Consider the following 25,967-nt stretch of genomic DNA (forward strand, 5'->3'; position numbering starts at 1 on the left):
TTCTTATATTTGATCCCTAGAATCAGCCCTGCTCCTGCGGCTACTATTCCTGCCGATGAGATGACTACATTTGCATATATACATATGGGTGTGTGTGCATGCCACCCACTCCTCCCCACTTCACATTTCCACTGCTTTTGTTTCCTGGAAGTCACAGGATTCTTATCCCAGTATGACTATGTTAGCAGGGAGAATTAGGGGCTAGGACTCTGATCACCTCTAAACCATCCCATGGAGAAGAGGGTACTGTGACATTCTTCATGCTTTATTCAGTCCCCGGGTCTGTGAGCCAGGAGGTGAGGCATCCAAAAAAGAAGGGACCAACCGTGTTCCTCTTCTTTCGTGGGGACGGGGCTTCTTTGCTTCATCAAGTTAAGCAATGTTAGGCCACTGTTTATTTAACTTTAGTTCCAACAGCTTTTCCAATAGAAATTTCTCCCGGATTCTGATTTGATGATTTGATGTTTTAATGTTGGATACTGGAGTGAGTTCTTAGCATCTTCTGTGACTTAGGTATTTCAGTGGGAATTTGGAGAGGTTGCATTAAGGCCTCCCCTCATAGGCTACTGCAAACAAGAACTAGAAAAACAGAGTTGGACTGAATGAGGCTAGTCTCCCATTCTCCATCTGTCTCCTCCCATTACTGGCAGAATAAAATATCAGAGATGGGTGTGAACAAAGATCCCATAAGCCACCAACAGGGATTTATAATACTCTACCATTCAAATTAGAAAGCCCTGGGAACATGCTTAAAAATGACAAGTCATTCGATAAATGCTTGGTAACATTATTATAGTGTATTATTATCACTGCAGTCTTGCATGCTAAAATTGCCTCTGTTGCTGTTTGAATGACCAGTCACTTCCTCAGTGTTCAAAATAAGCGTAGTATTCTGATCGCTGAAATTCACCAGGAGCTCCACGGTAACGGGCACCAGCAAAGTGCCCTTAAAATTTCATGCAGAAGAAATCATAATTTCCCGAGAATAAGCATTTATTGTTTTCCAAAGGCTGAAGGGAAGCCTTCCCCACTGGTGGCCATGGCAATGTAGGGTGGAGGAATTAGCGACTTGGATGGTCACTTTCACATGGCGCCCTTTTACAACAAGGAATATTTCTGAGGCTGCTGGAAGTGGTCATAACGACGTGTTATTTAAAAGCACTATGGAAGGAAAAGTGAAACTGTGAACACATGCATTCTTTCTGTGAGGCTGTAGTTAGGGAAAACACAAATATAAAAATAGACTATTTTTAGGACCTCAATATCTCCGGCTCTATGAATGCTTCTGAGTCATATGTTATGAGGACACACTTGGCTACTGTTGGGCTGCAGCTCCCATCCAGCTGGGGGGCAGGATTAAGCGGCATTCCATTGTTGGGCGCTTTCCAGAGAAATTGCTAGTGCGCTCCTGATTGCAAAATCTTTACTCATGGTATTGACCTAAGTAGCAGGAAGAATATGACTTGATTTTTCAAATCCCTGGTAGACGTACGGCTGCTCTTAAGGTTTTGAACCATTCAGTTGGCCTCAGAAGTCTCAGGGAAGCTGTAAAATGTCTATTTTCAGATCCTTAAGGTTTAGTGCACTTAAAACTCATGGGGCAATTTTTTAATGAGATGTATATAGCAAGTAGACTTAATTCTCCTGTTTTGACTCTCATGTTACTGAGGCAGATAGGAAATTGTAAGGAGTTCAGAATGCATCAGGAGGAGAACGCGTATCAGATGGGCATTAGCTAAATCCACGTGCACGATTGTGTGGTTTAAAGCCATGATGCCCCATCCATCCTAGTTTGATTGGATAATGGCCAGATAGTTATTAAGAAATAACTGCATGCCCAGCAATGGTTTGAACCTTGTGGGGTTTCAACAGAACAATAACAAGTTTATCACTAAATTAAGGACATGCAATTAAAGCTTGTGACATAAGACATTTTTTTTTTAAGAGGAAAGGAAAAAAAGGAGAAAGAATTTTGGCTTTATCTTTAATGTGGGGTATGTTACTTGAACTCTCTGAGCCTTTGTTTCCATATATGTTAAAATCTCCAGAGATAATAAAACCAACCTAATAGTGTAGTTGAGAGAATAATATATTAAATGTAAATGGCATAGCAAATATTTGGCTCATCTTGATGAGGCAAATCAGGGCTGAAATTAAAAGAAGCATATGGATCTTGCCTCTGCTTTGAAGAGTTGGAGACTGACTTTTGTTAATGTCCAGGAGTAATTCAGGCTGGAAAGATGGACACAAGGTAACCATGGCATCCAGAAGACTGAAGTGGGTACCAAGATGCTAGAAATTTTGATTTATTTTTATCATTTGAGATTCATTACTTTGACTAGAAATATTTTTGTCTGCAAAATAACTACATTCTCTCCTTATGTATAAAGCTCCTAAAATAGTGTCTGGCTCATATTAAGTACAATAAATAATCACTAAGATGTAAGTTGTATGATTAGAGTTAACATAAGAAACACTGTCAAAAAAACAGGAAAATAGCCAGGACATGGAAGCAACCTAAATTTCCATCAACAGATGAATGGATAAAGAAGATGTGGCACGTGTATACAATGGAATATTACTCAGCCATAAAAAGAAATGGAATTGAGTTATTTGTAGTGAGGTGGATGGACCTAGAATCTGAGTGAAGTAAGTCAGAAAGAGGAAAACAGTTACCATATGCTAACACATATAAATGGAATCTAAAAATGTGGTACTGATGAACCTAGTGGCAGGGCAGGAATAAAGACACAGATGTAGAGAATGGACTTGAGGGTACGGGGTGGGGTGGGGGGGAAGCTGGGATAAAGTGCGAAAGTAGCATTGACATATACACACTACCAAATGTAAAATGGATGGCTAGTGGGAAGCTGCTGCGTAGCACAAGGAGATCAACTCGGTGCTTTGTGACGACCTAGAGGGATGGGATAGGGAGGGTGGGAGGGAGGGGATATGGGGATATATGTATACATGTAGCTGATTCACTTTGTTGTACTTTGTTGTACAGCAGAAACTAACACAACATTGTAAAGCATCTTTACTCCAATAAAGATGTGGAAAAAACCAAACAAACAGGAAATATGCAATGTCTGTAGGATCAGCACATTGTGTCCCTGGAGACAAAACCACTGGGAATTAAAACAAGGGAGTTGGAGAAATAAAATGGGTGCCAGCAGAGTGGATTAGTGGACACTATAGTATGCCCACCCACCACCCATGTAACCAATACCTCCTCTGAATATTACCCTGATTTTGTTCAATACCCACCACTCAGGTAAAGCCAACCCGCCCCCAGTTCTAATGGTCAACCCCGTTGGGCTAGGACAACACCATCCTTACTGTAGCTATTAGTTCCAGTCCAGCAGTGGGAATGTGGTTAACAAGATGAAAGGGAAGTCTGTTGGGAGGTGGCTGGCAGAGCTACAGGAAGGGACGCCTCTCTTCTCTCTCTGGACAGTGTCTGGGCTGGATGTGACACATAATTCAGTCATAGCAGATAGTTTCCAAGAAATCCCACCTCTAGCTTTTACATTATTCTTGGTTTTAAGGTAATAGCACTGGGACTCCAGAGGAGACAGGAGCTAATACTAGCCACCTGGTTTCATTTACACACAAACATTAGATTCCACAGTGACGTTCACAAAACATAACTAGATTTGGACCAGGTTTGCTCCCTCTTTCAGTCCTGATAAGATTTGCAAAAAGCTCTTTTCTTTTTGATTTTTTTTTAGTTGTTTTTAACCAAAATTATTGGATAAAGTAGGTATGCTTTGCATTTTGTATTCTCTGTTATATCTCAATTCATCATTATTGCCTTGACTACAAGAAACATTTTTAGTTTGACCACAGCATTTTTTCCCTGCTTCCACCCACCTTCTAAACCAAGGGTAGATATTGTATGTGATTATGGCAGCCTGAAATGCCTCTCAGTACTTCATATCCCATTTGGATCTGTGGTTTAGCTGGTGGGTGTGTGTAAACATGAACAGCCAGTCTGCTCTCTGGAGACCCTACAATTGCAGGGTTCTCTGTGGCATGTTCCTTCACCAAAGGGCTTCATGGGGACTTCAAAGACCGCCATGCTGGGATGTGTACAGTGTTCCCACCAGCCGACCCCCTTCCGGTCAAATAAGCTGTCGAGAAATGACCGTGAGAATCCAGTCCCTGCTCACCTAGATGAGGTTCTCAGTCAACAGCGAATGTCTGTATTTATCCTTTTTGTGAAACTTAGTTAATTTTTTCTCTAGTTTCTACCACACTATAGTAAATGGAAAGACCTGGATTTGAATAGTAACATGATGTTAAAAAGATACCTTTCATATTTCTTCTCTCTCAGACTCTTCCACCCTCTGCCAGTCTTACTGATCCAGACTAGACAATGTACCTAAAAGACAAATGAAGGAAAGATTCTAGAAGGAGAAATGAAGATTTTGAAAGCATGCATTTCAAATTGCGTATATCCAACTACATTTTGTCCTTGAAAAAAGCAAAAGATATGTAAGTTTAAACTTCAGATTGGCCCTAAACCAGTGAATTCAACATGATGGACAAATTCATTATGAAAATAGCCAACATCTCCTCTGCTTTCTCATCTCTGAGGGCAGAAAGAAGGAAAGGAAGGTGGCATTTGGGAATGTGGTATATTTGGTAAGAGGAATCTCTGCCCACCACCATCTCCTTCAACCAAGCCTGAGTTTTTCTAATCATTTCTCTCCAGTTTCACCTCTTGAAGGAACCAGAAATAGACACACATCTATGGTGGGTTCTATTTAAGACCTTAGTGAAGGTGAATTAATTGATTCCTTTGTAGGCAACTAGATATTGCTTCTCTGATCAAAACTGTTATTTCTGTATGAGTTTGACTGTTATTCTTTAATCACGTTCACCAACACAGACAAACTAAGTTTGGTTTCTAGAGACTGTGATACATCCAATGAGTGTCAAGAGTATAAACAAACACACTAGACGGGAAAGGGGTCTTTTGGTCTCAAAACTGGCTGAGCCCACATTGACTTCTGTCTTGCTGGATTTGTGTTTCCCTCTCTTTGAAATGTCTTGAGTTGAAGCAATAATGCAAAATAGCCACAGAACCTGATGTTTATTATTTTCTTGTATTTGTCAACATGACATATTCTCATAAATCCAGCTCTAGAGTAAAGGTAATGTGTGAGGAAGATGCTATATTCAGATTGTGCTGAATAAGACATTTTCTCTCTCTTATTGCTTTCATCTAATTAAGAATGTTGCTCTATTTACTGGGATTTGAAAAGTAAGGTACCAGTGTGTTCTCTGCCTGTGTTGCCTCAACGGAGAGGCAAATAAATAACCGAGTCTAGGGTCTGTATTGACAATATTACATGACGAAACTTCCACTGACTGCAAAGCTCTTTGAGGCCTCGTTCCCCAAGCCTGGCTGAAAATTCTTGCATTCTTATTGTCGGCTGCTTTTTAGATATGACAAGCCCAAAGAAGTCCAGAATATGTCAGCCCACTTACTGAGGCTTCAAGGTTTTGTGGCAGAAGGTCTGCCAGGCCTGGCAGGGCTAAATATAACCATAGAAAAACTCACTAAGGTAGACGTCGGCAACAATGATTTTTTTCAAAATATCCCATAAGCAATACTTTTTCTTTTTCTTTTGAATATATTGGTATGAGGGGCAGAAAGCAAAAACTCTCGCACGACTGCTTTTCTCTCACTAGAAGAGACAAAGACGCAACAGAGAGCGGAGCTCTGCATTTGAAACGCCTTAGTATTTGCACGTGAATGAACCGCAGCAGATGGTGGGGGAAGGCCTTCCCCGGGCTGGGGGTTCGGATAGGATGGAGGATGCGTGAGTGGCAGGTTAGGTGGCCAATAGCAAAGCAGTGACGCCACGCACACCACGGCGGGTACGGAGAAGGGGCAAATGGGGCCGAGACTGGTCCTAAAGAAATACTGGGGGAAAAAAATCTTTAAAAAAAAAAATTATTTTCAATTGAGAAAAGCTCAGGAGGTTGGTATGTTAAAACTGAAAAGAGCAAGTATCTTTAAAATGAAGGCAGGCATAATTTAGTCGTTTCAATCCTTCAGTTGTTTCAGAAGTTCTGTGAGAAAAACAAATCTGGGGATCCTTCAGTGCCTGCTGTGTGCGCAGTTCCCTGCTTTTAGGTTTTGAGTATGTATGCGCGCGCGCGCGCGCGCGCGCGCGCGTGTGTGTGTGTGTGTGTGTGTGTGTGTGTGTGTGTGTAGCTTGAACAGTGTAGGGGTGGAGGGTACAGGGAAGTCAGGAAAGGAGATGCAACCCTTACTTGCTATTCCTGAGGAGCTTACTGTCCGCATGGGAACACAGATCATTACAGACATGGAGACGAACATGGCATCTGGGAGGAACGGATCCATTAATGCATGCTCCTATAAAGGAACCTGATAACCTAACCTCCTTGAATCTTCCTTGGAAGAACACAGAGTATTAATTACTTTATTAACCAAGTGACTGTGTTTCAGTTTCTGGGGACAAGGACCAGATAACACTTGGGTGGTTACAGGTGGGGTTTTCTCTGGGGTGAATCAGTGCTCTCTCCAGCCATCTTCCTGAGATGGAGGCTAAAATCAAAGCCCCAGCGAAGTGGATTTGAGATGGGGGTTGGGAATAAATACTCCCTCTCTTAGGATCCGAGAAGACAGTTTTTCTGAAACTGAGGCCTGGAGAGACCTGGGCATGGGGTGATGCTGGGTAGCCTGGGCTCACTCCTTGGACACTGTCCAGGTTCTATGTGGGATGCTGGCCGTGTACCAGATGGTAGGGTGGGACTGTGCCTGTAGGGCAATTTCCATTTTTCTTTGCACTCTTGTTGAATGTTCAATAAGGCCTATAAAAGTTGCAGCCTGGTCTCAGTCGTGGTTTGGGATATTAGGCTTAGGACAGAGTTGTGCAGGGAAGAAAGAAAGAGCAGTGTCCCCAGTCCCAAAACCAGAATTGGAGTCTCAGGGTCTGGGCTAGGAGAGGCAATGTCTCCAGGGTCACCAGCAATGGAGGAGGTGGCAGGGACAGAACTATAGATGGAGGGCTAGAACCAAGCACCCAGAGCTGTTTGTTCCAGAACATACTGAAGACAGGGCCTCAGAAAATGCTCAGAAATAGCAGGGGTCCTTTTGATGGAGGTGGGCTGGCACCATAGTAATCTGGGTATAAAAAGTGTAACCTTGTCTAGAAGGCAAAGGTGGGTGACTCCTAGGCTATAGGGGTGAAAAATCAACAACTGAAACCAAGTGCTCAGAGTTACAGACTGAATGCTTATGTCCCCAAAATTCTTGCGTTGAAACCCCACCCCCAGTATGATGGTATTGGAAGGGTGGCCTTGGGAGGTGATTGGGATTGATGAGGTCATGAGGATGGGGCCCTCATGATGGGATTAGTGCTCTAACAGGAGCCAAGAGCTTTCTTGCCCTCTCTACTCTCTGCTGTGGGCAGATATAAGGAGAAGGCAGCCTCTGTAACTTGCAAGAGGGTCTTCCTTAGAACCCAGTCAGGCTGGCACCTGATCTCAGACTTCCACCCTCCGAAACCGTGAGAAATAAACCTTTGTTGTTTATAAGCCACCCAGTCTATGGTATTTTTGTTACAGGAGCCCAAAGAGACTAAGGCACTCAGGGAACCTAGAAGAAAGGGGTTGGCTGAGTTGGGTGAGAATAGAGAGTTAAGAGTCACAGGAAAGGTGTATTTGAAGTGAAGTTCTAGGGAAATGGGGACTCGGAAAGGAAAGCATCCCAACTTCCAGCTGGGGAAAACTGCAGGCTGGGCCCTGCCGATATCAGAGCCCTACGACTGATGAGATTTTCAGGCTGCACACGGTGCTTCCTGCATACGCCGTCCCCAAGAGCCTCACATTCTTTGTTTTGTTTGGCCCTGCTGTGCAGCTTGCGGGATCTTAGTTCCCCAACCAGGGATTGAACCCGCACCTTCGGCAGTGAGAGTGCAGAGTCCTAACCACTGAACCGCAAGGGAATTCCCTAGATCCACACATTTTGAAAGGTGTTAACTTGTGCAGGAGCAGAATTACTCATGGAGATGTGACCCTCCTTTGGCACAGCCAATCAGCCATGCTCTGCCATCACTTAACTTCTCTTAAGCCTTTGTTTCATCATCCAGAAAAGGGAGGATAGTAACAGTAATCACCTCACAGGGATCTTGTGGGAATTAAATGAGTTGATTCACACAGACCTCTCAGGACAGCTGCTCCTGGCACAAGGGAGAGGCCAGTAAGTGAGACCTGTTTCTGCCTAATGTGACTTTGCTCTCTGTTCTGACTGCTTTACATGGATTAACTCAATCTTCACAACAACTCTGGGAGATAAATACCATTAGCCCCATTTTACAGGTGGGAAAACTGAGGCCAAGAGACGTTAAAAGAATTGCCTAACACCAGTGTGTGTGTTGTAAGTGATGGAGCCGAGCCTACACTCACACAATGACTTTTTTGCCTCCACATATAGGTGCTCAATGAATACTTCTTGGTATGAAAAGATGGGCTGGATGGATGTGTGGTAAGCATGCTGGGGAGGGCAACTGTGAAAGCATGGTCAATTCATAAAAGCAAGATTTTCCCTCATGTTTAAAAAAATCTTTACAGAGTAAGGCCCAACTTTTTTTTTTTTTAATAAATTTATTTTATTTATTTATTTTTGGCTGTGTTGGGTCTTCGTTGCTGTGCGCAGGCTTTCTCTAGTTGCGGTGAGCGGGGGCTACTCTTTGTTGCGGTGTGCCGGCTCTCATTGCGGTGGCTTCTTTCATCGCGGAGCACGGGCTCTAGGGCGTATGGGCTTCAGTAGTTGTGGCTCGCGGGCTCTAGAGCGCAGGCTCAGTAGTTATGGCGCATGGGCTTAGTTGCTCTGCAGCATGTGGGATCTTCCTGGACCAGGGCTCAAACCCGTGTCCCCTGCATTGGCAGGCGGGTTCTTAACCACTGCGCCGCCAGGGAAGCCCCAAAGGCCCAAATTTTAAAAACAGATAAAATCCAATAGCCCCTAAGGACATTTAAGAGAAGAGATTTACTGTAGACTACTGTGAATTATGAGGAGGGGAAGGACACAGTTTGGCTGACCCCTTTCTTGATATGCCAACAACCAAACTGGGGGCGGGAGGGGGTAAGGAGATGGGGGTGGATTCCGGGGGGGGTTGTGTTTTTTTAAATATTTTATTTATTATTTATGTATTTATTTTATTTATTTTTGGCTGCATTGGATCTTAGTTGTGGTACGTGGGATCTTTCATTGCAGTGCACGGGCTCTTCGTTGTGGTGTTCGGGCTTCTCTCTAGTTGTGGTGCTCAGTTTCCAGAGCACGTGTGATCTGTAGTTGGCAGCACGCGGGCTCTCTCTAGTTGAGGCACGCAAGCTCAGTAGTTGTGGCGTGCAGGCTTAGTTGCCCCACAGCATGTGGGATCTTCGTTCCCTGACCAGGGATCGAACCCACGTCCCCTGTATTGGAAGGTGGATTCTTTACCACTGGACTACCAGGGAAGTCCCTGGGTTCCAGTTTTAAAAGGCCATGGTTTACCTTTGGTTCTTAAAGTTCTGGAATGCTTACCAGCATCTTTCTTCAACTTCCTGTTCTCAGCCTGTTTTGAAGGCTCTGTCTAGTGTGAAACTGTCTGCTTCACCATGAATTCCCTATTTATATTGACCATTATCTCCTCACCCCCCAAGTCCCCAATGCACATTCGTAATTCTAATGATCTTAATTGCTCTGTTTACAATCCTTGTAAACTTGTTTATTTGAAAAAAGGTAGGAGAAAGGTCTCAGGTACAAATTAAACCAGCACATCCATAGGTGAGGAATGCAGCAGTGGACAAATCCAACACTTATCTCCCAGAGTGACTGGCTTCTCAACTTTTTTCCACATGACTCTATGAGCCCTCGGTTGGTCCTGAACACAAAATCCTAGTGGCCATGGTCATTTCATGCATCCTTTTTGAACTACAAGGGGGTTTCTCCACATTCTGCAATAAGAGATGTTGTTGTTAAAGACCAACTTTTAGTTTGTCGTTAAAGAGCAAACTTTAGGAATTGGAGGTCAGTTAGTGAGTAGCAGTCTCCAGGGCTAGAAGGAAAGAAATAGATTTGTCTTAATAACAACCAGGGAGAGCCCATTCTGTTTCCAAAAATCACTATTGTTTTTATTACTGTAAAATGCTGCCCTATGTAATAGTGGGGAAGCTTACAAAAATCCGTCATACAAAATGAGGGATTATACTCGTAAGGGGAAAACAAAGTGAATCAGGCATTCTCAAAGCTCACTGACCAGAATTTCCAAAGTTCCTGCTTCTCCATCCAGATCCATTCCAGGCCCAGAAGTTGTGTGCTCTGGCGTGAGTATCCATGGGGACCATTCTGGGTTCTGTAGCTGGATGGGACTTCAGAGCACTGGCGTCCATCCTAGTAATATCTTGGTTGACTGGTTCACTCTTCAGCCTTATCCAGGGTCTTTGGTTACTGGCCCATCCCCATTCCCACGTTCCTCCTCTCCCTCCTTCCGCATAAGAAGTCTACCCCCCTTCCCCATTATCTTGGGATTTTACTGACTAACAAAGCAGAAATAATGTCTAATGTTTACTGAGTGACCGTGTGCTAGGCTGTGTGCTCAACCCCTTATACCTTGTTCACTGAGTGGTCAGAACCTGTCTCTGAGGTGGACACTGTCGTTACCCCTTGGTGGGGAAGGAAGCCAAGACTTGACCTCAATAGTCTACCTCGGGCCCCACGGTGGTGAAGCAGCAAAGCCACGATTCTCTGTCCTGTCTAACTGCAAGGCTTCTTTCTATTCCATGCCAGTACCTCGCTACTCATTGGTATTCAAACCCCAAGGAGTCACATTCTCCCACACTTCTTGGACTTGGAAATCCCTCAAAGGGGACTATTTCTAGGATGGAAAGTACTTCTCATCCTAAAGTTTCCCTTTTCATGTTACAGTCAGTTTTGCTTCCTGGATTATTCAGCACTAGTACAAGGGGGTTCTCATTTGGGTTTTCAGAACACAGATAGGAGAGAAACCAACAGGAATATTTAAATTATCTTCCTGTCAACTGAGATAGGAAGCAGCTGTTGAGCATTTGAGATTGTATCAATGAAAGATTGGAGAGAGTTTATATCAACCGCCTTGACCCTTCGGCCTCTGAAATGAATAAAACTGACTGCTCTGGTTTGAAAAACTGAAATGAACCCAGTGGCTTCTTTTTCTTCTTTCCTTTCTTCCTTCCTTCCTCTTTCTTTCCCTTGTTTGTTTTTGTCTTCTTTTGTTGTTGATAATGTTCTTCTGTTTGGGATCTTGAGAGCCTGGTTGATAAGCTGGTAAAACCTTTGCCCTTCTGCCTAGAATCGGGCACCTGTATTTATTTACACAAATTTTGTCTGTGGTCTTTGAAGTTGCTCAGTCCTCTTGAAGACAAGGGTCACAAGGTAAGAATCCCTATAAACACAATCGACATTGAATCGACAGTTTGTAAACGGAGATGCTGCAAAGCCATCAGAGGGTCAAGCTCAGGCCTGGGCAGTGGGTCCGGTGTGACTCTAGCTTTAAGGCTCTCTTCTTTCTCTCCCAGCCTTTTGCAAATGCAGCACCACCTCAGACCTGGGTTGCAGAGAACAACCTGTCACTTTGTCCTGGATGGATGGGGTATCAAGCTCTGGGCCACTTTCCAGTGTGGTCTACAGTGTGCTAGGCCTGGACCTTTTGCCTCTCACAGGCACACTTAGCTGGCACTCCAGAAATTTCCACAAAGGCCAATTCCTACAGAGTTCCATAAGGGAAGACATTCCCATCAGGGGACGAGAGGAGGAAGCAGAGAGTGTCCGTGGACTACACCCTGGGAGACGGGCATTTGAAGAACTTTCTTGCCACAGCCTGGAGCCCAGCGCTTCAAGACTGTGGTATTGTTCGGGGGTTTCACTGCGAGGTGCTGGTCTACTACAGCCAAAGCACATCGGAATCAGTGGGCAACCTTTGCTCCCAAGTAACCAAGGAGATGTTCTTCACATCTTTTCCACCAGGCAAGGACAACAATAAAAGCGAAACTCCAAAGGATAAAGAAGTTCAAACAAAACAGTATGCATTGGTATATTTCCACCATGAAGAACCTGTTCTTTCCTCAACAAACCTGTTTAATGCAATTAATATTTTAACACAAGAGCCATCACAATTCTGTTCAGATGAGGACATCACTCTGCCTCACAGACAATTCTGTTCAGATGAGGACGTCACTCTGCCTCACAGACAATTCTGTTCAGATGAGGACGTCACTCTGCCTCACAGACAATTCTGTTCAGATGAGGACATCACTCTGCCTCACAGAGGGTCATTCCACAGTATCCTGAGAGCGACATTGGAGCTGGAAGCCCACCACTGCATCTCCTGACGAATCAGAAGGAATTTGGTTTGCACGGTCTCAGGACAGAACTGTACGGTTTATGAGTCTCTCTCTTCTCCAGATAATCTCCAGTGACCAGCCCTGACGACCATGCTTAATAATAGAAGCAGTTACCACTCGGTGGGAACTTTACATCCCCACATTTGAATCAGTTTGGATTATCCTCATTAGAGCAGCCAGAAAATCACTCCCTTAACCAGTCTTTGGGCTGCTGCATGGCAAACCCTGGCGGGATACTGAATGCCTGACCATCAAAGCATGATAGCTGTGAGCACCAAAGGCCTGATCGTCACGCTGAGTAAGCAAATGATTTCCTTTATTGAGTCACGAACCAGAAAGTCTGGAGTCAGGAATCTCATGAAAGAAACAGCAAAGTTGAATATGACCTCCACCTTAGCATTAACAAATAGTAAAATAATTCTGCCTTTGTCTGTTTTCTGGCCACACCATGTGGCTTGCGGGATCTTAGTTCCCCGACCAGGGATTGAACCCAGGCCCACGGCAGTGGAAGCACGGAGTCCTAACCACTGGACAGCCAGGGAAGTTACAATTCTGCCTTTTGTTTTCTTAAAATGTGGTCAAATTAGGCCCCGTGGACTCAGCTGATCTGGAAAAAGGAGTTTTTCCAAAAAAGTTATAGAACAGTTTTGCATGTTGCCGTGTGTCCTTATATACTATTTTTGAAGATTCCTACGAGATAATATAGAAAAGGAAAATCGTGGCCTCTCTTGTGACGTCAATATGCTTTCGCCTCCAGGCTTTATGCAGAAAAAAGTGTCTCAGTTCCTAATCACTGTAGTCACTTTAGTGCAGCGGGGATTGTAAAGTTCGATTGTGTCTTAATTTTCATTGCTGTGTTTTATTCCCTTATACGATCACACAGTAGGAACATACTCCATATTTATCTGTTATACCTCTGACGGGCATTCGGATTGTTTTTATTTTGGAGCTTCCATGAATAACGCTGCTATGAAAATCCCTGGGCGTGTCCTCTGGTGCTTATGTGGACACTTATTTGGGGGGAACTTATTTTTATGGGAAACTTACTTTGTGGGGTGGTACATGCCTAGATGTAAAACTTATTTGCAAATGTTTCCTAACTTTAAATCTTGTTAAATCAAATAACTCAAGTATGAAGATTATAATGTGTTTCCCTTTTGGTGCAGAAAACAAATTCATTTATAAACAGACGAAAATAATTTCAATTAGTCAGAATTTCAATGACAGAAAGTTAATCTGTAACTAAAATGTCGAACTATTGGAAGTACCACAGCAAAGCAAGGCTTTTCAGAGAACATCATCAGAAAGGCTTTTTTGAAAAGCGTCACCAGGAAGCCAAGTTAGCTTCCTTGAAAAGCAGCTCTGAAGAATTCAAAGGACAGAAAGAGCTCTGTTTTATTTGGAGAAAGCAGAAGGGTTCCAATTGCCCTGTTTCAGCATGAAAACTAAAAACAAAACGAAAAGAAGTGACTGGAACTCCACATACTTTATGACTTTTTCAAAGCCCTCCTAGTTGCTGTTTCCAAAACTGCATTAGGGTCAGATAAGTCATTTTGCTTTCTCACAAGGGAGTCCTATAATTCCTTTAATTAAGAGGTAGTAAAATAGCTATCCCACTCTGAAGGCCTGGCACATGTTACTTCACGGCCCCAAGAAATATATTTCTGCAGGCTTGTGGGTCAGACACCTGGCCATTCCATCTCTTCACCCCCCGCCTCTTCTGGTCCAGCCACCTTCCCATCAGTGTCTCCTTTAAAGGAAGACCTGTGTGAGTGAGCACTGAACTACTGTGATGACTGCAGGCCAGAACTCTCTCCTTAGGCCCTCAGTGCCTGTGAAGGATGCATTTCAGAGCAGGTCAGGGAGATGCCTGAGCTGATCCAAGGCCTCTGAGGAGTCCGTAGTTCTGTTAAGAAAGGATGGAAATGAGAGCACTGCACCTGGAGATGTTACGTCTGGATCCGGGTCCCTGGGTCCAAGATGGCCACCAGCAGACAGGCCAAATGAGGCCATAGTCCCCGGGGCCTGTTCTCTCATCTCCAAAACACAGTCAGTCTCAGATGAATCTTACACTCCTCCCAGTTTTAAGAATTGCATCACTCTGTGTTTTTTGCTCCAACATTAATGTCAACTGAATTTCTTTAGTACCATTATTGAATCTCTCCATTACACAATGGAGATGCTATTAAGATTATCTTGTAAATGAATACCAGACATTTTCCAATGAACCCCACCATCACCACCACCACACACTTTTTAACCAGCTTTGCTTCCTCATAAGAACTCTCTGTTTCGTCCAACAGAAGAATGATTTTCCCTCCGTGACAGGGAACAAGTGATGGTTCACAAAACTAGAATGTTGAACACACACAAGCCCAGTGTAGTGGTTACATCAGTGAACCTGGAGCCAGAAGGCTTGGGCTCATATTCTGACTCCACCATTGGACTGGCTGTGTGACTGTTAGCAAGTGTCTCTCTGTTCCTGAGTTTTCCCGCCTGGAAAATGGGGGTGGAAAAATGATAACCACCTCGTAGGGCTATAGTGAGGATTAGATAAGTTCATATTTGTAAGGCAGTTAGAACAATGCCTGGCACAGGGTTAAGATCAGATGGAAGATAGATAGGTAGATAGATAGAAAGTTAGATAGATAGATAAATGGATGGATAGATAGATGTTAGATAAATGATGGATGGATGGATGGATGGGAGAAAGAGGAATGAAGGAAGGAAGGAAGAGAGGGAGGGAAGGAGGAGGAAGGAAGGGAGAGAGAGAAGGAAAGAAAGGTAGAAAATGGATGGATAGATAATAGATAAATGATGGATGGATGGATGAATGGGAGAAAGAAGGAAAGATCAATCGATAGATAATAAATGGATTGATGATGGATAAATGATGGATAGATGTATGTATGTATATATGTACGGATGGATGGATGGATGGATGGAAGAAAAGAAAGAGAGGATAGCTTGATCGATCGATAGATAAGTAAGTAAACAAGCAATAAGATCTTACTCAGAAACTAGAAATACAAATTCTTAGATGTGAAAGACCTGCCTCACCCGTAGTATATATAACATCTACCCCTTTGTGAGCAAAAAGGGATATTATTAAATAGCAATACAAGTAAGTTGTCTAAGTACAGGTCATGTTCTATAAAATAGTCTTCTAACCATTCATGAGTCTAAGCATTTCCAGCCACAGGATTAATAGCTTGGTGCTTGCAGCACATGAAAAAATCACTACAACCTCAATGCAAATCCAATAGAAAACAACGAGCTCAGTAAATATTTAATACGTTTAATTAAGTTAAATTAATTAAATTAATTATTTAGTTTGTTGGCTGCCTATCTATAATGATTTTTTTACATGTCCATGAAATAACTGGTATCTACACTGTCCCTTTGAAAAATGCTCAAGAAATGGTGTCGTGAAGATCAATATTATTATCGTTTTGTCCAAACACAGCTGGCGACCTTGAAAGTAAGTGGAAACCTCAACAGAGATGAGCAACAGTAGAAAATAGAGGCCCATCGTAAATTCAGTGAGGCAGTAGGATCAACTTTACTGATGGAAGTCAGTGGTCACGAATCTTTGATCAACAAAGTCACCGGGGAATCTATAGCTGTACCTAGAGGAGTTGACATTCTCGTATATCTTGGCACATAGGGGAAGTTCTGAGGACCTTTATTGCCTACACTGCTGATCCTTTATGAGATTAGCTTCTGAGTCTGGTAGATTTGAAATGGAGTAGTTGACAAATGTTATCAATTTTATACAGTCCGCATCTGATCAAGTGTCATGGTCCAAAGTCTTTCAAGATTTAACCTTTTCATTGCTTTGATATCTCTTCTCAAGGGCAAAGGGAAACTTTACAAAAGAACGAATTACCCTTTGCTCTTGCTTAGTGTTGTTTTAATTTCCAGTCATCCTAACAGGTGCATTTTGGAGTAGGTAATACAGAGATGCACAAGGGAGCGATTAATAAAGATTCTCTTAAATTGCCTTTAAGTGTGGACTTCAGTGGGTACATGGGTCTAACATCTTGCTGCTAATCATTAGTTTATGCCCATTACCAGAATGTTCATGAGACACAGCTGGACCCATCTGTTTTGTTTTGTTTTTTTGCGGTACGCGGGCCTCTCACTGTTGTGGCCTCTCCCGTTGGGGAGCACAGGCTCCAGACGCGCAGGCCCAGCGGCCATGACTCACAGGCCCAGCCGCTCCGCGGCATGTGGGATCCTCCCAGACCGGGGCACGAACCCGTGTCCCCTGCATCGGCAGGCGGACTCTCAATGCCCCAACTTAGCGTATAAGATATTGGCAACCCTTGCTTGGTCCTCCCAATATTTAATTCGATGTACAGATTGTAGTGTTCCGTGATACCCACCGTCTGGAATCCCTTGTCTAGGCTCAGCCCGGATTTAGACACATGCAGAAACTGAGCCCAAAGAGGCTGTGAGCCTCAGGCCACAGATGAGGGGACCCCAGTGTCAATCGTGCCTCAGCTGTACTAGAACAGCCTCCTTGCAGGGTGAGAGGGAGCACAGACCTCACCGGTAGCCTCATGAAAACCTAGTTATGGCAAATCCTGGCCGTTGTGAAGCCATCCATGGGATAAAGCTCTCAGATCACTCACTCTCCATCTTCAGCCAAAGGTTCTTCTGTAAAAAGGGGGAGAAGCGATATTAGCCCTTCTAGGTCAGGCCTCAGTGAAAATGTAAGGGCCTGGTCTCTGGAGCAAGGCTGCCAATGTGAGATAAATTCAGGCCATTTCACGTCCTTCTCTCTTCGGGGTTAGCACTTGAGCTAAACTTGAACAGGGATTTGTCAACTGCATGAGGAACTCAGATTATTTATTGATTAGGGCTGTGAGTTATGGGTAGAGACCCACCCAAAGCCCAAGATCTGATCATCCTTTCCCCCCAACCCCCGAGTACTTCTTATGAAAATATTTGTCTTGTGGAAGCTTCATTTTTCTCAGTGATGGGATTATATCAGTCTCATAAGCCTTAAGAGCTAAGAATCATCCTCCCATTGCCATTTTTCAGCCAGCTGTACCCAGAGTGCTCTTCCAAGTTCTGGCGGTCAGGTGTGGAAAACGCAGGGCTCTGCCGGCTGAAAGATGGAGAAAGCGAAGAGTCAGTCTCTGGACGCTGACCTGACCACCTGTGAACTCTTTTTTTTTTTTTTTTTTTTTTTTAGTTCAAGTATAGTTGATTTACAGTGTTGTGTTAGTTTCAGGTGTACAGCAATGTGATTCAGTTATACATATAGATATATCTATTCTTTTTCAGATTCTTTTCCCTATAGGTTATTTAAAAATACTGAGTAGAGTTCCCTGTGCTATACAGTAGGTCCCTGTTGATTACCTGTTTTACGTATAGTAGTTTATATATGTTAATTCCAAATTCCTAATTTATCCTCCCCCCCTTCCCATTTGGTAACCATAAGTTTGTTTTCTATGTCTGTGGGTCTATTTCTGTTTTGTGTATAAGTTCATTTGTATTTTTTTTAGATCCCACATATAAGTGACATCATACGGTATTTGTCTTTCTCTGTCTGGCTTACTTAGTGTGATAATCTCTAGGTCCATCCTTGTTGCTGCAAGTGGCATCATTTCCTCCTTTTTTATGGCTGAGTAGTATTCCACTGTATATATACACAACTTCTTCTTTATCCATTCATTTGTCAATGGATATTTAGGTTGCTTCCATGTCTTGGCTATTGTAAATAGTGCTGCAGTGAACATTGGGGTGCATGTATCTTTTCAAATTAGAGTTTTCTCTGGATATATGCCCAGGATCACCTGGTTACTCTATTTTTAGTTTTTTAAGGAACCTCCATACTGTTCTCCATAGTGGTCATATCAATTTATATTCCCACCAACAGTGTAGGAGGGTTCCTTTTTCTCCACACCCTCTCCAGAGTTTATTGTTTGTAGACTTTTTAATAATGGCCATTCTGACCAGTGTGAGGTGATACTTCATTGTAAACTCTTAAGAGAGCTACACTCACAGGAGGCCAGCCTGCCACAGCTGTAACAGCCGTTTGGACTCTATAACAAAATACCCTAGGACCGGGTGGCTTTTAAGCAAGAGAAATTTGTTTCTCACAGTTTTGGAAGCTGGAAAGTCCAAGGTCAAGGTGCCGGCAGATTCAGGGTCTGATGAGAACCTGTTTCCTGGTTCATAGTCCTATTACTTCCCGGTTTGTAGATGACTATCTTCTAGCTGTAACCTCACGTGGCAGAAGGAAGGGGCAAGGGAGCTCTCTGGGTTTCTTTTCTAAGGGCACTAATCCCATTCACAAGGTCTCCCCACCATGACCTAGTCACTTCCCAGAGCCCCCAGCTCCAAATACCATCACACTGGGGATTAGGTCTTCTAATTATGAATTTGGTGGGGACACAAACATTCAGTTCATAGCAAGTAGTAACCAACCCATAGTTCACATGCCCACAGCATCTCATCTTAGACTAGCTCAAAGTGCTTTATCGGGTTCATGTTCAAAACAACCCTGGAAGGCATGGAAATCTTCAACCCCTGTGCCACTTGAACAGATGAGAAAGAGTTATCAAAAGTGTCTGTAAAATATTTGGGAGGATCTTGTAAGGATCTGTGCTTCCACAGCCTGCATTTGAACTCCAGAAATCAAGGTGCCCTGGAAGGTGCAGGTGGGGGAGCTGGGGTGATTATCCTTGGTGAATTCCCAAGGTACCCTGCTAGGGGTGAGCTCAGAAGCTCCACAAGCCTCTTTTACTCCAAATAGTAGAGCAAGTGACAGGTGTCGCGACTGAAAGAAATCAGACGAGTTATTTATGCGTTCTCTCCGTCATCAGCCCAGAGCACCACTGCATGTGCCTGACACGAGTTGCACAGCCTGTTAGTTTTGAAAGTCTTGAAATTCACCCTTGTGGGTGGGCAGGGGATGCAGGTGGGAGAGGCAAGGCCAGAGTGTCGCGGGGTGGGGGACAGATGTGGAGGAATAGAGCCTTTGTACTTGTCAGAGAGGCTGTCAAAATCGAAAAGACGTGGTGAGTAGGGAAGACAAGGTTGCTTGTGTAAGCCCTGTGACACAAACATGGGAGGAACTAGGCAGACACTGCGAGCATGGTCTGCTAATAGATATCACCGCCTGGAGCCACGGCAGTGCCAGCCTGCCAGGGGCTCTATACAGGCAAACCTTTTTTTTTTTTTTTAATAGATCTTTATTGGAGTGTTCGTCCTCCGAGAGACAGCTCAAGCAGACAGGCGAGCCTTTATTACTAGACCCAGACAGGCAACTGTCTGTAGGACCATCAAAAGAGCCTGTTCTACTTAAACATGCATATCCTTAAAAATCCTCTCTTTCTAGCAGAAGCTTGACAGACAAGTATATCAATAGGATAGTGACGTCAGTTGCTCTCACATGTATCATTGGGAGTTTTTTGCACTATAAACTGGGCTTATGGGATATAACTGAGTGATCAAAATAAGAGCCAGTGGTTTTGCTTTTTTTTAAAAAAAAAATCTCAGTAAATATTTCATCACTTTCAAATCACTGCTCACATTCACCAATCGAGGCACTAAAAGGGTTAACTAGATTATCTTAGTGACCAGTTCTGATCACCTGCACGGTGGTCTGATCCATTGCTTTGTAGTTGACCTTCAAAGGGTTTTGTTGAGTAGAAATTCACTGCAGTAGAGTGAACAGAGAGAACTTTCCAGGAAAACATCTTTGCATATTCAATTACTTACTGCACTGGGTTTGCACACCATCGTACTTAATAGAGATTGTTTGATATGACTTGAACCATGATCTCTTTGAACTGAGGACCTCACCTGTGCAGAGTGTTCACACTCTAGAAGTGGATGATTTGTTTTCAGGGCTGCAGAATAACATAGTTCTCTCTAGAAGACTGGTTTGCCCACAGCTTACCTAGGGAGGATGGAAGGGAGACTGGCTTCATGTCCGTACAGGGAATCTAGCCAATCCCTGCCTTCCAAAGATTTCCCTTTCATCTGCATCCTATCAGCAAAATATCGAGGCTGCTGGAGGAGGTTTTTCATGGACTTGGGAGAAGGAAATGGTCAATGAGGTTGAAACAGAATGAAACTCGAAATTTAAAAACATACACACAAAGGTTATTTGAATGTGCAGAGCAAACTCTAGCCATTGCCTACCATATCAGGTGTGTTGCTGATTAATTGTCCTTAGTTCCAGCACGGTGGTGAGTGTCAGGTCCTCCTTAGGTGGCCACTAAGTTTTGATCAATAGTTGGAAGTGTATTTTTTTTTTCTAAATGAGATGTGTACCATCAAAGTGATGTCTGTGCGATGGTGTCAGGATCCTGTGCTGCCGATATTGAGATGTTGGCTGCTACCTTCTCAAACCCAGTGGTCTCTGGGCTCAGACCCCTAAGATCCAGCAGTGCCCCCAGCCATGCCCTTGCCACTTATTGCTGCAAATGCCATCCTCAGGAGGCATGCTCTATACCTGACTCACTCTCATTCATTTCCCATGGGGTGGGAGTAATGTCCTTTCTTTTTTTTACCAATGAGCCCTCTCATCGCCTAAGTCCCAGAGTGAGTGCTTCCCAATAAGGAAGTACGCTTTTCTTTCATATTCTCAATAAAAAGTATAAAATTCCACCAGCACCTCTTGCCAAGTCTTCCCTAGACTGTAAGTCTTGAAGAAAGGGCCGTGTCTTGACCTTCTGATTAGCAGCAATAGGACTCATCCCAATATCTGGCCCAGTTGCTAAGTAAATACTTGTCAAAAGGATGTGTGAATGAATGAACAAATGAATGTTCAGATTTTATATAAGCATCAATAAAATGTCTCCACAGTTACCAAAAATGTTTGTCAATTAGAATATATTTACTAAAAAAAACTTCTGCGTTCAATCTGCCCAAGCCGTCCTTTACCATATGCTCATATATTGATAAGCACTGATGCCAGCGAGCTTGCCTTATCATGATCCATCTTCAGCAATTTCCCTGCCTTAGGACTAGCGTGGTTCTGCTGCCTCCAGGGTACCCAACTTTCTCCCCATGGTTCATATCACCCACTAATAGCTGAACTCACACCAAATGCCTCTTGTGGGTGGCATCCAATCCACTACCTATTTCCTCATTCTCTCTTCATACTAGCTCTCTTCTGGGCAGTGTTTCCCCTTTGGAAACTGTTAAGGTGACTTTGTTTCTAAAAAGTAGGATGTTCTTGATACATCCTCCTGAGAGCTCTAGCTCAAGAATGGTAACTACTCACACTGCCCCAATTATGCACGGTCTCCTGTCCTGAGCTTTGCTGTTTATAGTCTAAGAGGAGCCGTGCCTTGGACTGACTGTAAAACCGTGTAAAGTCATTGCTGGGACTGGGAGACTGGCTGCCTTAAATGAAAAATATTAACTGTTCTGCATTGGCTAATCCCTTGTCCATCCCAGGAAGAGGATTAATGAAATACACCAGTATATCTTCTTTGAAATTCCAGATTTTTGAAATACCTTGTCCAAACTGAATGCTTAAGGCAAGGGGCTCAAGAAAACCTGATTTTGAAAGCTCTCTGAGCGTCTCAGGAGACCAGAACAGTATTGCAACTGTGTATGCATCTCTCCTCTCCAGCAGTCTCCTGGTTATGGCCGATTGTTTACCCATCGCTCTCTTACCTGGTAAGAGAAGGTACCTGGCGTTTTGAGTTCCTTCAGGGCAGCTATAGTTTTAACAAAAGACGGCAACTACGTGGCAAGACATCAGCTAGTGCTGAGTCTTGGTGCCTGACGTCGTTTGCTCTGGTCCTCGCCTCCACTGCAGACATGGGAAACACATTAGCTAATAAGGAGGTCTGTGAATGTGAGTTTGCCCATCAGGCAAATATATTTTCTGTACACTCTTGGCTATAGGAGCCATTCATCACCACAGTGCCGCCCCCTCCCTGGTGCCTCTGCCTAACAAGAGATGCTTGTCATGAAACCCACTCTAATTCCCCTATTAGAGGCTCGAAAATGGAATCGAAGCCATAATTCAAGGAACATTTATATACAATTTATGACCGACTTGTCTACTCTGAGAGGCTCCAAATCTGCCTTATGAATAATATGATGCTTTGTATCGGTTTTTTTCTTGGTCCTTTATTTTATGCTTGCTTTGTTTAAATATTATATGCCGAGTGAAGTGGGTCTGCATCTCCTCTGGGAAAATGAAAATTCATGGCAAGATACTAAATTGGAGAGTATCAGCTGTTCCCACTTTAAAGAGCTCTGACAAAAAGGGGTGGGGGGAGTTTTATTATAGTCCAGAGGGTTTCATATTTCTGTTTCCTTCTCCGTACCGTGTGGGCCACCTTCTTCTTTGGCATAAGTATTGACTGTTAAGTGGTCATAGCCTGTTTGGAGTCAGAGGCTAGAATTTGCATGGATTATTCAGTTCAGCAATTATTTAGGGAACAGGACAGAACTCACTTAGTAGACCAAGACGGTTTCTGTTAGAACACTCACAGGAAGGATGGCCACTGTAGGCTTGACAACCAAGCGTTCCTGAGAGATTGACTCAGGCCTGAAAACTTGTCCAAAGTAGTGGTCTTTCTTAAGATGTAAGCTTTCAGCCTTAAAAGGGAAGGATGTTCTGACAAAGGCTACAACCTAGATGGACTTTGAAAGCATAATGCTAAATGAAAGAAGCCAGACACAAAAGGACAAATATCGCATGATTCCTCTTATATGAGGTATCAAGGATCGTCAAACCCAGAGAGACAGAAAGCAGCATGGTGGTTGCTAGGGGCTGGGGTCAGGGGGGTGGGGAGTTGTTTAATGGGCATAGAGATTGAGTTCTACAAGATGAAGAGAGTTCTGGAGGTTGGTTACACAACAACGTGAATGTACTTAACGCTTCCAAACGACACACTTCACCCCAGTGAAGATGGTCAGTTTCATGCTGTGTGTATTTTACCACAATTAAAATCTTTTAAGTTAAAAAAAGAAGAAGAAGACGACGCTGCAGCAAACTTCAGAAGCAGAAAAGGAGAAATGGCCTTTGCAAGATTGGATTGTCTTTCACTGGCAGAAGCTTGAGGAGTTGACACAAGAGATTCAATTTTTTTCCTTGAAGTTTATCTACTCTTGAAGAGGAGGGGGCGGGGAGGACGCAGGACGGGGGAGAGTCTAAGGAGCTAATAATATTCTGAGGAAAAATTTCGTTTCCTTGTTTTTCACAAGACTATGTGCTTTTCTGTCATCGTGTACAGAACAAGGTCTGATGGGTGTCTCACAAAGAACCATTGATGGCGTGTCTGTGTGAATTGCCCTAGCATTGGTCACAGCCAACTTCTGTAGGACCCACTGCCCCCATTCTACAATACGCTCCAGTGTGTTTGGCCGTTCATGAAAGGTCACAAACGAACTGAGAAATGGGCTGGAGTCAAAAACATGTGGCCCTATAAATATCAGTCAGACGGTTTAGTCCATTTTTTCCCACTCTCCCTACTCACCCCATCTTGCTTTCTCTCTCTCTTTCACCCACTGCCAGGGCTTCCCTGTGTTTCCTACTGCACCTCGGACCGTGAAGTTACCAAGAGCCAGGCAGTAGCTGGATTCTTCACCTGGTGACATCACTTTGTGCCCAGTCTGGTCCCACAGCATCCTTAATACAGCTTCTTTTTTTTTTTTTTTCAATCCTTTAATATTTCTGGCTACGAAGCTCCAGCCGGACAGTCTGCAATGCTCTGTTCTCTTTTGAGGGTTTCCGCCTCCCATTAGCAGCGATTCTGCCTTGTGACTAAATTTGTCTCCGCGTGTTCTGAGCGGAAGAGTGTGCAAGTTTGGGCCGTCAGTGGGGCCTCCTCGCCCATCGGATCATTTGTTATGACTTTAGCTGCCAAACTGGAGGACTTTGAGGTGACGCTGGAACACCTGCTCATGGATGTGTTTGTAAGTAAAGGCAGACCCTCTTCTGCCACCCTCAGAGTCTTCCTGTCCCCATCACTGAGTCTGATTCTCTTCCACAATCATCCAATGCTCACCATGCTGTTAATTTCTTCCTCGTGGGCCTTTGGGGGGAGAAAACCGTAAGTGCCTGAGCTGTGCGGATTGGTCTATACAGATTACATAGCAGAGAGGCAGCTTTTTAAACCAAGTAACATGCAGAAGTCGAATGAATGGGGTGAAGAAATAGAAAACATTTGCCAGAAGAGACCAAAGCAGTTTCAGAAGGCATTGCCTAGGAGAATCAGATTCATTTGTAAAGTGAAGTCATCGCTCCTGAAAAACGGGAGAGGGTATACTGAAAAGTCTGTGCTTTTCCAATGGAGAAGGCGGAAGACAGGGTAGAGTGAGAACTCCCCTCTCCAGCGCCTGGATCCCTGCCTCTTCCGTAGGTGTTAGGTTACCAAGACTTCCTCAGGAGTTGATTTTATGGGGTGAGGCTGTTCCAGTGACTCTCTTTTAAAGAAAAGGCAGCTGACAAGGACACTTCTGTGCCTGTGATGAGCTCAGAAACACAATCTTTGAAAACCCCTGGCGTTCATAGCAGCCCAAACAGCACTGCTACCTCCGCGCCGACCACGATCTTTCTCAGGCTTCTCCGGAGGTTTTCTGTCCGTGATACGTCTGTCTGTTTTGTGTTCTTGGCGGGAGCTTAGGGAACTCCAGACTGTGTGAAACATTCAGGTGGTAACCCAGCTGGGAGGTGTTCTCCTTCCAAGAACAACACCGGCTCTGCCCTGGGAAAGGCAGCTGGGGTAGCACTTTGAGGACAGGCTAGTCTGCCTGTTGAATCTGGAAAAGGCTTTTAGACGGTTGGCTCTTGCTATACTATGCATCACTGAGGCCCTTTCAGGAACCTTTCGGGGAATGGTGTGTTTTGGCAGACGTGAAAGTCTGGGGTTTTTTTCTTTATTAATTTATAATTTGTCTTCAAATTGAGGCAACATGATGCTGGCAGGATTCCCAGAGGGAATCAGCCTTTCCAGGGCTGGGTACCAGGATCTCAGTGACTCGCGGCCGTTCTGACTGTAGGCTCGGGAAGTTATGCCTTAAGAAAGAAAGCTGTCAAGAATGGAGAGGGTCCTTCTGGGTTTCCAGTGATGGGAGATCCACGGCCGGCATCCTTCCTTTACCTGAAGTATAAATAGAGACTGAACAGCAGAATGGGGAATTTCTTTGATAGCTGAGAGCCTCTGCCTGCCGTGGTAGGGGCTGGTGGTGGGTGGCAGTGGCTCTGGGGTCTCGTGGTGGGGGGTGTCTGTGGCACACCGAAGGGTTGGGGTGAGTTTGGTTTGGAGGGGAGGAAATTAATCCAGAAGCTGTTTTATTTAAATACCACAAAGTCATTAATGCGTTGCCCTTCTCTCCTTAACTGCCCCCATCCCTGTGCTCTTTCCCCAATACTTCCAGCTCCATAATCTTGTTTGGAGGCTGCTGGAGGGGACTGCAGTCATACACTCCATCCTTTTCGGTAAACACAACCCATAATTTCACGGCACCGGTTTAGGTCCTTACTACCTCTCACTTGGACTAACCATCTAATATTCCCCTGCGTCCAGCGAATCTCCTCCAATTCATCCTACCATCATCGTCTCCAGATCAACCTC

General features: G+C 44.0%; 1 protein-coding gene across 4 annotated transcripts in view; it reads left to right on the forward strand.

Moving 5' to 3' along the window:
* Positions 1-25,967, forward strand: part of FRMD4A (FERM domain containing 4A) — a 638,605-nt gene that overhangs the window by 254,598 nt on the left and 358,040 nt on the right. The window contains exon 1 of one of the 4 annotated variants that reach the window (XM_049705590.1): positions 23,963-24,306. The exons of the other annotated variants lie outside the window; for them this stretch is intronic. Coding sequence (XP_049561547.1) covers positions 24,241-24,306 — 66 coding nt within the window. The 5' untranslated portion in view covers positions 23,963-24,240. Of the gene's footprint in view, positions 1-23,962; positions 24,307-25,967 lie in introns of those variants that run through there. 4 annotated transcript variants of the gene reach the window in all.

This window comes from Orcinus orca, chromosome 2, assembly GCF_937001465.1.
Source record: "Orcinus orca chromosome 2, mOrcOrc1.1, whole genome shotgun sequence".
Taxonomy (NCBI): domain Eukaryota; kingdom Metazoa; phylum Chordata; class Mammalia; order Artiodactyla; family Delphinidae; genus Orcinus; species Orcinus orca.